General features: G+C 41.1%; 1 protein-coding gene across 3 annotated transcripts in view; it reads right to left on the reverse strand.

Annotated features, from left to right (window-relative positions):
* wasf1 (WASP family member 1) overlaps nt 1–15,509 on the reverse strand; it is a 46,331-nt gene that overhangs the window by 14,364 nt on the left and 16,458 nt on the right. For 2 of the 3 annotated variants that reach the window (XM_053880737.1, XM_053880735.1), the window contains exons 2-5: nt 12,398–12,564; nt 10,870–11,004; nt 3,523–3,676; nt 1,764–1,881 (exon numbers count right to left, since the gene is read on the reverse strand). In XM_053880737.1, coding sequence (XP_053736712.1) covers nt 1,764–1,881; nt 3,523–3,676; nt 10,870–11,004; nt 12,398–12,530 — 540 coding nt within the window. In that variant the 5' untranslated portion in view covers nt 12,531–12,564. Of the gene's footprint in view, nt 1–1,763; nt 1,882–3,522; nt 3,677–10,869; nt 11,005–12,397; nt 12,565–12,765; nt 12,880–15,509 lie in introns of those variants that run through there. The other variant, XM_053880736.1, reaches the window with a different exon arrangement.

Consider the following 15,509-nt stretch of genomic DNA (forward strand, 5'->3'; position numbering starts at 1 on the left):
ATGGAAACATTCTGAAAACTCAAGTTGTAATGTTATTATATTAAGTGTTTTTGTTATTAATAGCTGTTGTTTAACCTGTTGGCCTTCTATCACTTACCAGTGATGCAGGATGAGGCTTTATTTAAAGGAAAAGCTTGAGATTGAGAAGTGTAATTTCCGCCTTGCTGCTTCACTGTCATTTACCATCCATTTACAATATGCTACGGTATATGTCATGAAAGGGTTTCACCTTGTTTCCTGTCAGTGACGTGTGAGTACGAAGACAAAATAAACAGCATCTGTACATTGACCTGTGAGTCACAAGTAAAAAGACTATCTTGAGGACTAGTTGGGTTGTTGACTTATAGATCCTGGGAATTTAGCAAACTTATTGGGTGTTTTACTCAATAGCTAGAATTGACTCACTCAGCATACCTGAGCTGCTCTGAGCACTAATACTTACTCTCAAACACATACATCAAGTACATTACTTCTAATACGCTTTAGTTTCTATATTTGCATCACCTTATTAAGCTGACCCATAAGATCCATTTGAGTCATCCATGCCACTGAAGTTATATACTGAGGTACCAGTGAGACCTTTAAGAATCATGTCCTACATTCGCTATACATCCCAGAATAGCAGGAGCAAGACAAGGTGACACTGTTCTTTCCAGTTCTGTCCTATTTTGCTGAGGAACCTTTTAGAATATAGAATACAAGTGAATCTTGGGCTTCCTTTCACAATCCCTTACCTTAGGAAGTTAATTCAGATTACAAAGTGATGATGGCTATATTGAAATCAGATGTTGGTTGTTTAAGTTTCATCAACTCCCATTTTTTATTTGTAAAATTCACGTCATTTATTTACATTTCAGCCAAATAAAGCAGCTGACTCGCTACACCTGGACTTGTTACTCACGCAACCTACAATAGAAGAAATTGTTCAGAGATTCATCTTGCGAGTTTAACAGCAGCTTGGATTCATTTATATGCATCGCCATCTGCTTCTGATTTCCTCTACTTTCTGGCTCAAAATCATCACTAAACATAAATCCATTAGCATCACGTCAACAGTTAACAGGCACCTATTCCACATCCAAGTTCTTGAAATTTAGGAAATGATCCCTGACTCATAACCCCATTAATTAATCTGAACCTCGCTCATAACTGATCTGAAAAAAAAACCCTGCCCCTCAGGTGATATAAACCCACAAACGTGTGCATAATTCCTCTTGTTCATCCCTCTCCCTGTGAGGGTCTCCCAGGCCTGTCCATGGGGTCCTTCTGCCTGCCAGACCAGTGAGGAGTGAAATGAAAGAAGCTTTACAGGCCTCCACAAGGATGACATCAGAGGAATAAACTCCAGCTCTGCTCGGAAAAGGCTTTGTAAACCTGTGAAGCCACTGAAGCCAGGATGATGTCATGAGGACCTTCAAAAATGAATATCACGGATTTTATCTCCAACTTTCAACCACCTTCCCAATAACTGCAAACCCGTCCTCTGCAAAATAATGACATGGATCTATGTCATTTTTAAACACGCTTATTCCTCTCGTAAGAAGCTGGGATGCAGAAGTGGATCCTGTTTTCAAGGCTAGTTTTCCATTGAGGGGATAAAATTGGATGAGCCGAGTATCAGTGGTGCCATGAGTTTGTGGCCAGCTAAAAAAGTGATATGACGTGAGCAGTAAAATTCCCTGTCCATTTCATGATGTAACCACAATGGAAGGTGTGAAAATATAAAGACAAAGATGAGTAAAAAATAAACAAAAAAGACATACCTTCTGTTTCCGCCGCTCCTTCCGCTTGTCCTCTGTGTCCTGCAGCATCTTCTCTCTCCACAAGTCAAAAAAGTAGGATGGGTTGGTGTAGAACTTGAGCCCCTCCTTGCCATCATCCCTACCAAAGAAAAAATAAATAAATAAATAAAACGTGTTTTAAATAATTAAGCATTAAATAAAATGGTCACTATATAAATCGCGACATCAATATTAAAATATAAAAATATAAACTACATTAAAAAAATAAAAACAATACAAATGACATAAAAATGTTAATAATAAATAAGAATTGCAAAATTTTAAAACAAGGCGAGAAATCAAATATATGTTCATAAATGTATGAAATCAATTACATCAATAAATTAAGTTGACAAAAATGATTTGTCATAAATAATAGACTGAAAGTAAAGACAATTAAAACCATAGAAATATAGTAAATATTAAATGGTTCATTTTAGATAACCTACAGAGAAAGTGACAGAGTGACATACATAAAAAAGAGAAAGAAATATCTATCAAGAATGTGATTGGGTTCAACATGGAAACCTTGTTGAGTTCAATTCCTGAATCAAGTTTTTATATTGGTTCAATTTCATGCTGCTTTGTTGTGAAGTTATGCGGAATAAGGAATCTGCTGTCACAGTGCTTTTCAACTTATTGTAGCTTTTTCTTGTCAGACAGTGTAAGAACTCACTTGATGTTGAATTGAAGAATAGAGAAAAATATTGCATGCAGTCAATTGTAAATCAAACAATAGATGCACAAAAAAACTGTAATGATTAACAGAACAGATGAGTTTTGCTTTAATAATAAAAAAGCAAGCAAACAAACAAAAACTCCCATTGATCTCCTCCCCCCATTAGTGAATAATCTTAAGCTTCACTCCGAAATAAATATGACTTCATCAGATAAGCTTTTAAAACAGTGACACAAAATCCCACCAGATTCAATTTAATTGCCTTTTAAGCCATTTTATAGCTTGAGATGTTAAAGTTGCTCCCGGAAGACTGCAGGAGGGTGAGCGTATTAGATCAGTCGCCGCGTATCTTCAGGCCTTTTAAAGTAAGAAGTGTGTTTACAGAGAAAAGTCTGCCATTTCTGAACTATTATTCTGTTCTCAAGCTTCAACACAGGGACCACCTCCGCCTCCTCCAGTCTACTCTGAATGCTATCTGACTTCCTTATCTGGTGCTTGATCTTCTTTAAATAGCTATGATCTACTTTGAGATGTGGTGACGGTGACGATGTACTCATTCCTCCTAAAGAGAATCCCCAGCCATTTCTCGATTCTTAAAAGCAAATGCGTCAAACTCAAGCAGAATGTTTCATCATATGCAAAACAACAGAGAGGAGAAACATCATGGCAACAGTTGAAGAGAGACACAGAGAGAGGTGGGATTGTGTGCGTGGTTTTGGGGAAATCATTATGCGTGATTGTAGCTGCAAATCTGGCGTGTTTACTTGTGTATGAGAGAGGGGTGAGGAGAGGAGAGCAGCTGGGTCTGGATCAGAGGAATCACAGCCCGAGGAGGAGCTGCTGCCTCCTGGTGCGGTGTGATGATGAAGAGGAGAGCAAACAAGAGGGGAGGAGAGAAGCAAATGAGGGGAGAAGAGGGAGGGATCCCGCCGAGAGGCTGAGAGGGAATAAAGGAAGGTTGAAGGGAAAATTCTGGGGTTCAAAGTAGTGGAAATTAGATCCACACGTCATGTAAACTGTGCTCACTAAGCCCAGCAGTAACAAACTCTAGAAGTTGCCGACCTGTAGGGCGTGAGGATGTTGAGCGGCGGCGGCTGCTCGCAGGCCTCGAAGGTCTCCTGCATGGGGATGGGCAGTGACGTGCGGTCGAACAGCTGCTGGTCCTGGATCGTGGAGCTTCTGAACGCTTTTCTCATGGTGATGTCCTGAAGAGACACTGCAGGAGAGGACGAGAAGACAACACACTGATGCTCACAATTGGTCTTTGCTCACGAGAACAATTACAATTCGCCTCCATCTCAGAATATTCAAAACAGGCACAAATTCAGTCACACACTGAACACATTAGAGCTGTAAATCATTCTTTGAAGGGCCGACGCCGTCTCCAAGCATTTTCCCCAAAGAAGAAATAGCAGATCAGTCGAGATAAAAGTGGCTGACCTTTTTCTAGTCTGGTATCGCTGACATTTTCCAAAGCGGACAAATTATCGAACCATCGATGCTCCGAGAAGCAAGTGGGAGAAAATGTTTGTGGGAAAGAACTAAGAGGCAGATTCTAAAACCACAGACTTGGACACAAATCCAGAGCGAGCTGAATTATACATGAGAGGGCGACAAATGGAATCACTTTACTGTTGCCGTGGGGATAAATACACTTAAAACACCACTCGGAATGTGGCATATAAATCTTGCACAATAAGATGAAAATGTACTGCGAAAGGACAAAACAATAAAAGAAGGAAAACTTTTTACTGGCGCTTCGTAAAGTCACACTCGGTTAGGCACAGCAGACGCTACTGAGGGAGGAACAAAGAAGTGTATCTGTAAAAGAAACTGACAGAAAGTGTGAAAGGAAGTGAGAGAAAGATAGAAAGTTCCAACAGCGCTTGGGGTAACAAAATATTTAATGTGCTCAAATATTGCAATACTTGATTATTGCGTGATATTTTTGTAGAAATATTGCAGTACTTTATTTTGTGATATTGCCTTGATATTTTAAATGGGTTACATCAATACTCAATACTCATATACTCATTTTGACGTGTTTGATATGAATAACATTTTCTATCTGCTTCTATTTTGTTGAGTAAGGGAGCTGTTCATTCCTTGTTGGACTGCAAACTTGTTTGTTTGTTTGTTTGTTAGATAAAAAGTCTAACTGGACTGAGTTCATTACAATAAACTTGTGTTCATGCACATAATATCGGCATAGTATCATAGTATCGGCACTCCTGTATTGGGATACGTAAGATACCTGCCGATACACAGGCCTACTGTAGACAGCACAGATCACTGCTGAACTCAATGAAACAGCATGCACTTGATTTAATAAAACAACTTCCATGAGTCAGGAATTTATTCCGGCTCATGATTCGGATTTTGAACCAGTGATAGATGTAGATGCCAGCCGGAGAGTTAACATGTGCACTCTGGCTCGAGAGTGTGACCCAGTAAATTTGGCTTCTTTGCCTCTGTAACTGAACATTTTGGATGCCATGTGCCGTTCCCACCTGGTCGAGAGGGAAATCTGATGTTTCCTCTCATGTTGAGAAGATATTCACTTTAATCTGATGCTTGCAGACGCATCCTGCAGGGCATTTCCTGTGAAGTCACTTGAGTTAAGGTAGCTTCTACAAACTTTCTCAGAGACTCGCAGGAATCCTCGGCACAGACGCTGCTACTCTTTAAGCTGCGGTAATGATAAATTATATTTTAGCATGAAAATGTAATGGTAATTCCATGAACATCATGAAGAAAAGGGGCTCAAGGGCTGAGCAGTGTCCTGGATCACTACATGAGGTGGAGAGCAAGCGCACCGAGGCATTGAGGGAGAGCAGGATCTGCTGTCAGAGGCTGCGACAAGCCGGCGTAAGAGATGAAGGAAGCGGCACAGAAGTGTGTGTCAGCATGAGTTAGATGTAAAGGACGCAGCCAGAAATCTCATTGAGCATCATGACAGGATCAAGAAACTGGCGGCTCGTAGACGGCAGGAGAACACGACACATGCACTGCTGGCTTTCCACAGCATCTGAAATAAGTTTTGACAGGTCTTACGCTGTTTATTTATGGATGAACGGAGCGTGCTGCTGTGTGCGCGTGAAATCACCAGGCCAGTTTGTGATCAGTCCAGTTTTGATCTTTGAGATCTTTGCTTTTATTCCCTGCGATAATGGCCTGAGTGTTGTCTAAAGAAGCTAAAGACTAAAGAGAGCATCACAAATGACACGTCATTCAGATGTTTCCTGTGTCACCCATAAGCACTAGAAATTATACTTCTCTTTTAAAACCACTTTACACAGGAAGCTCTTTCACCTCTCATCCACTCTTTGTGCATTTTACTCGTTTCATCACTTGTCTCCCTCGCTGTCCTCCCACTGTCCTTGAAAGTAGCTGAATGGACAAACCTTGTAAACGTTCTGTCTCGTGCACGGGGTGAGCAAACAACTAAATCCTTGTGTCGTGGTTAAAAAGACGTTAAATAGACAGAGCATGTCCTCGGTCTGAATACTGAGAGGGAGAGTAACAGGCACCAGGCAACCGAGGAATTTGGAGGCTCAAGTCGACCTAAGCAGCAACACTCAACACCACTGTGTGTGGAAAGGTCTATAGGAACCATGTGCTGTGTGTAGGGGATGGTTTTTTTTTGGGGTTGATGGAAAAAGTTATAAGTGTTCAGGTGTCAGGAGGAGCCTAGACGAAGGCTGCTTAACAATCATCATCACCACGGCAATGAAGCAGCCTTTCAGACCGGGCTGTAGCCACCACCACCACCAAGTTCATAAAAGTTCGCCGCTGTGTGTTAACTGCTGCAGACGTGACAGCATACTTCGCTGTGCAAAAACCAAGGGGTAGAAAGTTATGCTGATGATGCGCAATATGAAATCCCGTTGCGCATCACTACAGAGGGATGATCGAGTTTTCATGTGTGGATGAACTATCCGGGGATCCTCTGAAGTGCTCAGTAAAGATGGGGGGGGGTGCGAATCATTTGGGGGCGCACGCAAAATATTTGAGAAGTACTGTGTTAATGGATCATTTACCATGACGAAGGACTTCTCTGTTTATGGACAATATAATCTTCCTTTAAACTGAAATTACAGTTGGAAGCTTTTTTTGTTTTGCTTCTTTAGTTCCTAGCATTTGTCTCTTTGAGTAAGTGCGCATTTTTGTGTGATTCATTCTGTGTTTGGCATGTTTAAGTGATTGCATGTACATGTACAGTTGACTATGTTGTGTATTTGTCATTGTGTTCTCTGTATTTGATTGGACTGCATGAGGTTTTGTTTGAATTTCACTAGTTTACTTCTGTTTCATGTGGGGTTTTGCATATTTTGTTAACAGTAGTTCTGTGTGTGGTCTAATAGTGGCATTTGTGTCCTGGTTTTTGATATTTGAAAGTGTGCCGTTTTGTGTGTCTGTGTTTATGATTGTTCTTGAGTTTGTGTGTTCATGTTGTATCTACATCGGTGTGTATCCAATTTTTTGCACTTAAAATCATTGTGCATTTTTATCATGTGTAACATAACAAGATTAACTTAAATCAAATTTAAGAATCTATACGAAAATCTTGACATTATTTGTTGTGTTAGATGATTTAGTATTACTGTGTGGAGTAATGCTCCTCAGCTGTGGTCTGGTTTCAACAGAAAGCAAACACCACTCGGGTTGTAGTTGTATTATATTGCATCCATTACAAGACTCTTCTCTTGCGGTAAGATATGAGCTGGGGATTGTCAGTGTCACCAGGAGGAGGAGGAGGAGGAAAACAACAAAAGGGAAATGGAACATCTAATATAAAGAAAGCATCTAAAAATAGACATATACAAGGACAAATATAAAAACGGGACAGTGAAGTACATAAGACAGAGTCCCAGCCAGAGGGGGTGGTATATTCGTGGCCCAGTCCAGCAGCCGACTCTGATATAACGCTGCCATTAAATGAGAGCTACAGGCCATTAGTTTGGGCGGCTGGAATGATGAGGAAGGAGATCCTGACAGCACACAAATAGGATTCATGCAAGACGGAGGGGGAGCAGAGATCAATGATAGAGATGAGCGTGGGCCAGGAAGGACGACAAAGACAGAGGTGGACACGGGCGGCTGGTGAGCCAAGCCTCGAGGACGAGTGGGGGTGGAAGGAGTGGAGGGTGGGGGGGTTACGGTGTGTGCGCAAGGTGAGCAAGTCAAAGCGCGAGAATTAATGCGATTAAGCGCTTTCAGGCTCTGAACCGGGTCGGATCTGAAATGGATCACTGTAACCGACAAGCAGCGTCCGAAGCTGTCGAATCAGCCAGACTGGGATATTCAGTTGATCATTTGAATCGCCTTTTAACTGGCTCATTTGGTGCAATTCATAAACCTTATTTGTGCGTTTCATTTGGCATATTTTAACACTGTTCTCTCGGCTCTCTTTATTTCCAGTGATTATAGGACATGGATTATATAGGACAATATGACAGGATTTGGAAGAGGTTCCGATCTTGAACATGTTTCACCTTTCAGTTCCAAAAGCCACTATAGCTCTTAAGTTCATTTACTTTCTGTACTCTTCCGTCCTCTGTTCTGCAAAACAGCCAATTCTTCTGTCCGCACGCCTGATTTATGGTCCACCCCTGCCTCCTCTTATAAAGAAGGACGAAGCCATCCTCACTAACACACAACACGTGAGCTAAAAGCACTCAGGTTCAAATGTGTGTGCGCCGGCTTGAGTGTGTGATGTTCGAGAGGCTGAGCGCAGGCTTTTCTTTATCTTCCGTTTAAAGCGCATATGTCACTTGATTTAACAAAGCTGGAGGAAAAGGGAGAGAAATTCATTCAGCACAACGAGCGTGGAGGAGTTGAAGCAAGTGTTGAATCGGCGCAGAAGCAGATGAAGCTATTCAGAACCGGCCCTGAGAATCCTGCAGTCCCATTCTTTCACACATCAGTGGGTTTGCTGCAGTGCCCCGTATTACACATCCATCCTTCTATCCTTCAATCTTTCTTCGCGTCCTTCCCAGCCCCTTCCCCCAACCACAAAAGTGCAACAGAGATGCTCCACGGTCTCCTCATCAGGACTCCACACCACGCGGGGGCCAGACGAAAGCACTCAGAAACACACGCACGGATGAAGATGTCAGGAATAAATAAATAGCACGCCTCTGGACATCATTACACACTGACTGATTCCATAGATCAGCTGGTGCATTTAGCAAGCTAAACAGTGTGCGCAAGGTTCTTTCACTGGGGGGGGGTGAACGACACTTAAATGTCAGTAGGTATTGGTTAAACAACAAATATTGATCTGTGAGCCGTACATTCGCCTACTTATTGCTCCTTTTTTGCAGTTCATAAGCTCCTCATCTCAAGCTACAGCAGATGTGCAGCTGGAGTTTACAGCCCACCTCCACTCCAGCTCCTCTGGAATAATATAGCTTAAATCATTGTATTAGTACTGTCAGCGTTAACAGGGTTTTTTCATGCTATTGTGCATTTGTTAGCTCTACAATTTCTGCACAAATTTGAGAGATGAAATGAAATAGTTGGCCTAATTCATCTTCCCAAGCACAAACTCAGATGCCAATTTGATTTAAATCTTTGGATCTTATATTGTTTCTCTCATAGTTATGGAGTTTATAATATGGCAAGGGATACTTCTTTTACTCAGTGGCCATTGATAATAACTGTGTAACATCATTATTGTTTGGCTACCAGGCCACTCATGTTGATGATCATTTTGAGATCTGATAGTTTTCTGTTGCTGCTATTGATCGGTGACGTGGCGAAAATATCTTGGGTCAGCGGTCTCACTTGGCATTGCTAAACCATAAGCCTTATATTTAACAGTTCCTCCATGCTCTTTTGAGATGTTGCTGTCAGTTTTGTTTTACACTAGAGCTACTCTACATTAAGGCCACCTGATACTAGGGGTGTAAGAAAATATAGCTACGCTTAAATATCACGATACTGGATTGTGTGCTATTGTCTATCTAGATTTTTTTTTCTCGGCTATATCAGTATTTAATACATACATACTTGGATATTCTGCGGCATTTTTGACACGTGTTTAATAATAACATTTTTCTTCTGTGCACTGGAGATTCATTATCAGATGCATGATCAGATGTTCCCTGATAAAATGATGGTTCTTATTACAATATACTCTTGAACTTACAGTATGGCAATATATCAATGTATTGTATCATTACTCTTGTATCTGAATACGTATCATAACGCAAGATACCTGCCAGTACACATCCCTACCTGACACTCATTTTGGTGTTTTTATGTTACTTAATTTGCTGTGTTACATGCCGGATTTTGAAACATTTATATTGTTATTATCTACTTTGGCTCATTCCAAATATAGCGTTGTTAAATGGTTTCCCAATACAAGTCAAATGACATGAATCTTGCATAAATTGGTGATGCTATTACACTTCAACTTCTACCATGCTTTTGACCCAATGTTCAAATTTTTCTACATCTCCAATACATAGAAAGCTTCAATTGTTGACTGGACTTTCACCAACTCAAAACTGGAAAACTTTCAATTAGGTTTTAGACATTTAAACAAAGAAAAATAAAGTTTCATGGCGGTTTCATCACTTGAACCTGCCGATGGCTACGGCATTTTGGACATGGCTGGTTCGAATGGTTTAAAGAGTTAATAAAACAGTGAGCGGCTTCCAGATTGAGATCGAGTATGTGGTAAAGCACAGGTTGCCTTTGGGTCCTCTAAAAAAAAAAAAAATAATGGGTCTGAAGACGAAACTGGAGTTGGACGGATGAAAGCGAGGCAGGAAATTAAAATGTACAGTGGAGTACAGTTGAGAGAGAGAGAGAGAGGAAAGACGGAGCGGAGATCTGGCTCCGTACAAATGTGTTCCCACAGCGTGTTTTAAACAAAAACGGTTGATTACATAACCATAGAGCATTTGGCTGTCTTGTAAAAGCTTGTGATGGCAACCATAAGTATTTTACCGTCTCTGTCTCAGCGACAAGGAGGCATGAAGCAGCATACTAAATGAACTGCTGACCCATGGGAATGGGTCTGGTATTTACTGCCTCCACTTTCCCAGGTGGCACAGGTTATGATTCTAATGCCATAAGAAGCCTGATCACAGATTCAACATTTCGCACCAGAGAAAGGCTTTAAGGGGGATGAAAGTGCATCATATCAGAGCAAAAGTTTGGCAGGAGGTTTTCTAATCGGGCGTGTTTCCCACTATCAGGAAGAAAATTACCCAGTGTGGGAGCTTCTCTAATAGCAGCGGTGGAAGCTGTGGGAGGTGAGACAGGAAGAGTTTCATCACACTACACACCGGAGCAGGAACACATCCAATTTTGTGTAGGCGACAACTGCAGAGATGAAGGATTGGCTGGGAAGGTTTTTTTAAAAAAAAAAAGGCTTGAACTCTAAACACTCACATTCTTCCTCTTTCGGGTCCAGCTGAGTGACGCTGATGGAGAGGCGGTCCACTCGCTCCTGCAGTGAGTTGACCCGGAAAGAGAAGGAGTGGGCTTCGTTGAACAGCTCTCCGAACAGGTCCTCTGCATATTTACCTGCAACAGCAAAGAGCGCTCACTCATGTTTGTGAAGCACCATCACATTCCACATGTGCTCCGGCAGGAAGTGGTCTGAGGGGTTATTAAGAAGAAGAAGTGTTTTTCTGAAGGAGATGCAAATTTGTTGGGGATCGTAAGGAGTGGATCAACTGTATGCATTTGAATACACGGCACCTTTAATACTAGGGATGTCCGTTATCCAGTATCTGTATCTTTCATATCTATCCTAATGCCTGGGTTTTTTCGTCAAATGCTAGTGGAGTCCTGACATATGTGCTGTTGTGATTGATGACCTCATAAAACTGCGCCAGGAGGCACAGTGTGTCTAGTAGTGGCTAACAAGCTTGTGTGCTTTACTACATGAATGGAATGTTTTCAAAATAGTAAGCTGCGATACATATTACTTTTATTCTTTTTTTTTAATGTTGTACAAAGTTGTACATGACAGATTCATTGTTGTGTAGAAGTCAGTTTTTGTCTAGTTGTAATGAGCATTGTCGGTATGATCTGAGGAAGGATATGATCCAATCTGTCGCCTGAGACAAATTGTTTGACATAAATATGCCAAGTTTTCATAACGCAGCTGAGAAACTGTTTGTAGAATGCTTCTACTGGAGCATCGCAATGAAAGTAGGGCATGTGTCATGTGGTTGATAAGGAGAAAAAAGGAGAAAAACTACAAATATCAGTATTGGTCACAATAAAAGGAGTACCAGATTTGGGCATATCTTAACTTTCCGTATCAGTGTAATCTTGACAAATGCCACGCATCTTCAGTAATGCGAAAAATTGTTACGTGTCCCACTGTAAATGCCTCCATGAGGTTGTTAAATCTTTCATGGCGAAAGAATTGTAATGAATGAGCTCGACTAGCTTTCTGACGTGAAGTTTTGTGACGGAGATTGACTCATAAATGACCCTAGTATAAGTACAGCAAAGTTGTGTATGGGTTTGTTTTTCCAACATCTTAAATGACTTTTCTTCAAAAGCAATGACTTAACTATTTATTGTCTTGTGTTTAAATTCTAAAAGCCATTTTCCATCACATTTTATAAACTTCATTCCTCTAAGTGAGCAGATCTTACATTGCTGTTGTAAACAGTTTGCCTCTGCTCACCGCTTTATGGTTTTTGTAAATCTGCAATCCATCAATTGCAACTCTCCGGCGGCTTGGACACCCCGAAGGTACGATTAACAGGATTTCTGCAATCACTGGATATTTTCATCTCAACTGACTTCCATCAGAGCTCGTATTGCGAAGCAAATATTTCCACCACATATTGTCTCCTCAGTCAGTCACCTCACTTTAGCGCAATCTGTAAAGATTAGCCACGTAGACAGTTAACATCAAGCAACTGTGTGTGGGGAAAAGTGTGTTCCTGCTACTGACTGAGGCTGCTGAGCTGGCGGATGACGTTGGCCAAGGAGATGTTAGTCACACACTCCAGCTCGTTCTTGATGTTCCTTGGCAGCACTGTGTGGCACAGATGCCGGGGCTCAATGGTGCGCTTTACCAACGGCATCCTGCTGCTGCTGCTGCTGCTGCTGCGCCGCTACCTGAGAGAGGAGACGAGAAAATGTTACTTTGGAATCACGTCTGGTGACAGACTTAAAGTCTTGCGCAAGGAGAAAACAGAACGCTCCAGTGGAGCGCGCATAAAGGCACTGAAGAGAGGGACGACAGAAGATATGTGATGAAGGGTAAAAAGGGCACGAGGAGAGGGGAAGAGTGTGTGAAACAGGATATGTGCGTCTCACCCGGCCAGCAGACTTTAGCACTTTGTCAACGCACTCATCCGTGCTAATGGCATTTCTGCTAATGTGTGAGGATCTAAAATCTCCTCTTCTCACACTGACATCTCAAGACAAAAGGAAAAGCTGCAGTTGCTGCAGTGTCGCCGAGACTAAACTCTAATTTGTCATCACAAGACTACTTTCTTAGCCTGGCCACTGACAAAATCCATGATTTTCACGACTTATTTGAGCCTTAGTGAAGTACTACTTGTGCATGTAGCATAGCATTAGACTCAACTTTTGGGGGTATGTGGCAGTAATTTAACTTCCTTTACAGCGAGATAAAGTGCTGTCTTTCTTGTCACACATCACACATTTCCAACTCTCTCAGCTTAAGGTGGTCTCGCCTAGTGCTTTTATCCGAAGTGGATAGAAGCATTTTAACAGTGGAAATATAATTAATATATATGGAAGTGTAAGTCATTCACACCAAGCCGTGAGGGCATTTCACCATTCAGTTTAATGGCACACAAACACAAGCAACTAAAGTATAATAGAATGTTCCTAGATACAAAGAGACCTCTTGTTTAGGGTCATACAATACAATATTAGCTGTTAGCCTAGCTAACAAAGCCTAGCTAACAAAGTGCTTTTAATGTCTTGAAAAGAGTGTAAGCTAACAGCTAATACAATATTAGCTGTTAGCCCAGCTAACAAAGCCTAGCTAACAAAGCGCTTTTAATGTCTTGAAAAGAGTGTAAGCTAACAGCTAATACAATATTAGCTGTTAGCCTAGCAATAGCTGGCTGTCACTAAACATGAAGCACCACGTGCGACAAGTCTGAGGTGCTGTGTATGACAATATGTAGACAAAAAAACAGATTGAATCGCAGTATCTTGAACAGATTCGACACGGTGAAGATGTGGCTATACAAAGTAAACAACAAAAACCATCTAGCTGCGTGTCTGCCTGCACGACAACATCACTTAAGCACACTAACTACAGCATGTCTCATCACCATGTTTAATTAGAGTGAGTGAGAGCAGTCAAGTGGAGATCAGGTGGCTGGAAAGACGCCGTGACTGTCGGAGCCTAACACTGATCCGTCTCATTAAAAAGCTGAATAGACTTTAATTGCGCCGTGTCCGGTGATTCCCAACCTTCACTCACTTTGTGTTTCTGCTACATGCTACAAACAAACACCTTCAAAGGAAAGAGACAAGAGGTCTTCAAAGCATGGCGCGCACAGGTGTCCATGAAAGGTCAGAAGTCAGTCGGCATCACTTTGAGTTTGCTGTGTGTTTGACTGTAGAATCCTGCTGAAGTGACTGCCACACACCGGCTCTAAAACAGGAAGTTATCCTTCACCTCATACCTCACACTGAGCCTGGTGAACCAAAGTACTCTGGACACTGTGAATACTGGATTCACATTCATTCACAATGCTGCAGTCAAACAGAGATATTTACTTTCTTCAATAGCCTCGAGTTGGACTTGTTTTCCCGGATATGTAGCCTTGTTCAGACAGAAACCTACAGCACACACTTTTTAACAGCCTTATTTCGTTTTATGTTTAGTTTCCCGTTGAAACCAAAACAGAGAAAGAGCGCAACTTTAGCGTTCCACTGCTAATACGGAGAAGCTTTCACTGAAGCTAAAAGTGTTTTGATGTATTTTTAAGAATTGCAGACAGATTCAAGTGACAACATTTCTGACTGTATCTGGTTGTTGTGTAACAGAGAAACTGAGAGCAGAGCGCAGTATTAAGCTGCACTTAGCTCAGGTGCTTTAAGACCACAGAAGCGCTGCATTTACAACAAGTGAAGCGACTCCAACCAGGAAGACCTTTGGCACCGACAGTGACCATTAACTTCTTGTTCTAAGTGCTCACAATTAGCTTCTCAGTACTGGACACAACAATGGCTGAATGAATCAGTGAGGAACCAAATATTACCAGCAAGGACTCTGTTTTTAGCATGTATAGAAGACCTGAGCTTTTTTCAATGTATTATTTATATGAAATGTTAACTGGATATGTGACGGCTGTCAGTGCATGATGAGACCTTTTGAACAACGCACACAGCTTGTCCACCCACGTATTCCTACACCACAATGACATCACGTTGACATTCCCACAGGAGCGGCGCTGTCGTCTCCAGTGTTCACAAACCTCTCCTGAGGCTAAATGTAACAGGCATCGGATAAGATGCTAAAAACCTACAAATCCTGAACTAAATATTGGATTGTTAAACTGAGTTTCAACCATTTATATCTGATGCTACATCTGTGTCTGCTTAGCATATTCCAAAATTGTCATGGATCTGCATGATTACGGAATTATTTATGCTGCAAAATTAAAGCTGAGGCTGTGTTCTCTAGTTCTTAACCAACGAGCACGCGAGTATAGAACATAATTCTACACAAACAGGGATTCATGCTTCTTAATTGAGTTCAATATATATATATTAGGGGGGCATACATACATTTAAACAACAAAATATTGTTTATTTTGCATCAGTTTGACAATAGCACAATAAATCATGATGGTGGCTATATTCCTATATTCAAGTTTTTATATCACCTTATTTAAACTAAAGCTCTTGTAATGTCTTGAAAATATTTGTATAAGAATTTCTAATTTAAAAGAATTTAAAAGAAATACATTCAGAGCAGTGTTAGTGTAAATTACATTAAAATGAGTCAAATAAAAAAAGCGTTTGTGTATATATATATATATATATATATATATATATATATATATATATAT

This window comes from Synchiropus splendidus, chromosome 12 (genome assembly GCF_027744825.2).
Source record: "Synchiropus splendidus isolate RoL2022-P1 chromosome 12, RoL_Sspl_1.0, whole genome shotgun sequence".
Lineage (NCBI taxonomy): Eukaryota > Metazoa > Chordata > Actinopteri > Syngnathiformes > Callionymidae > Synchiropus > Synchiropus splendidus.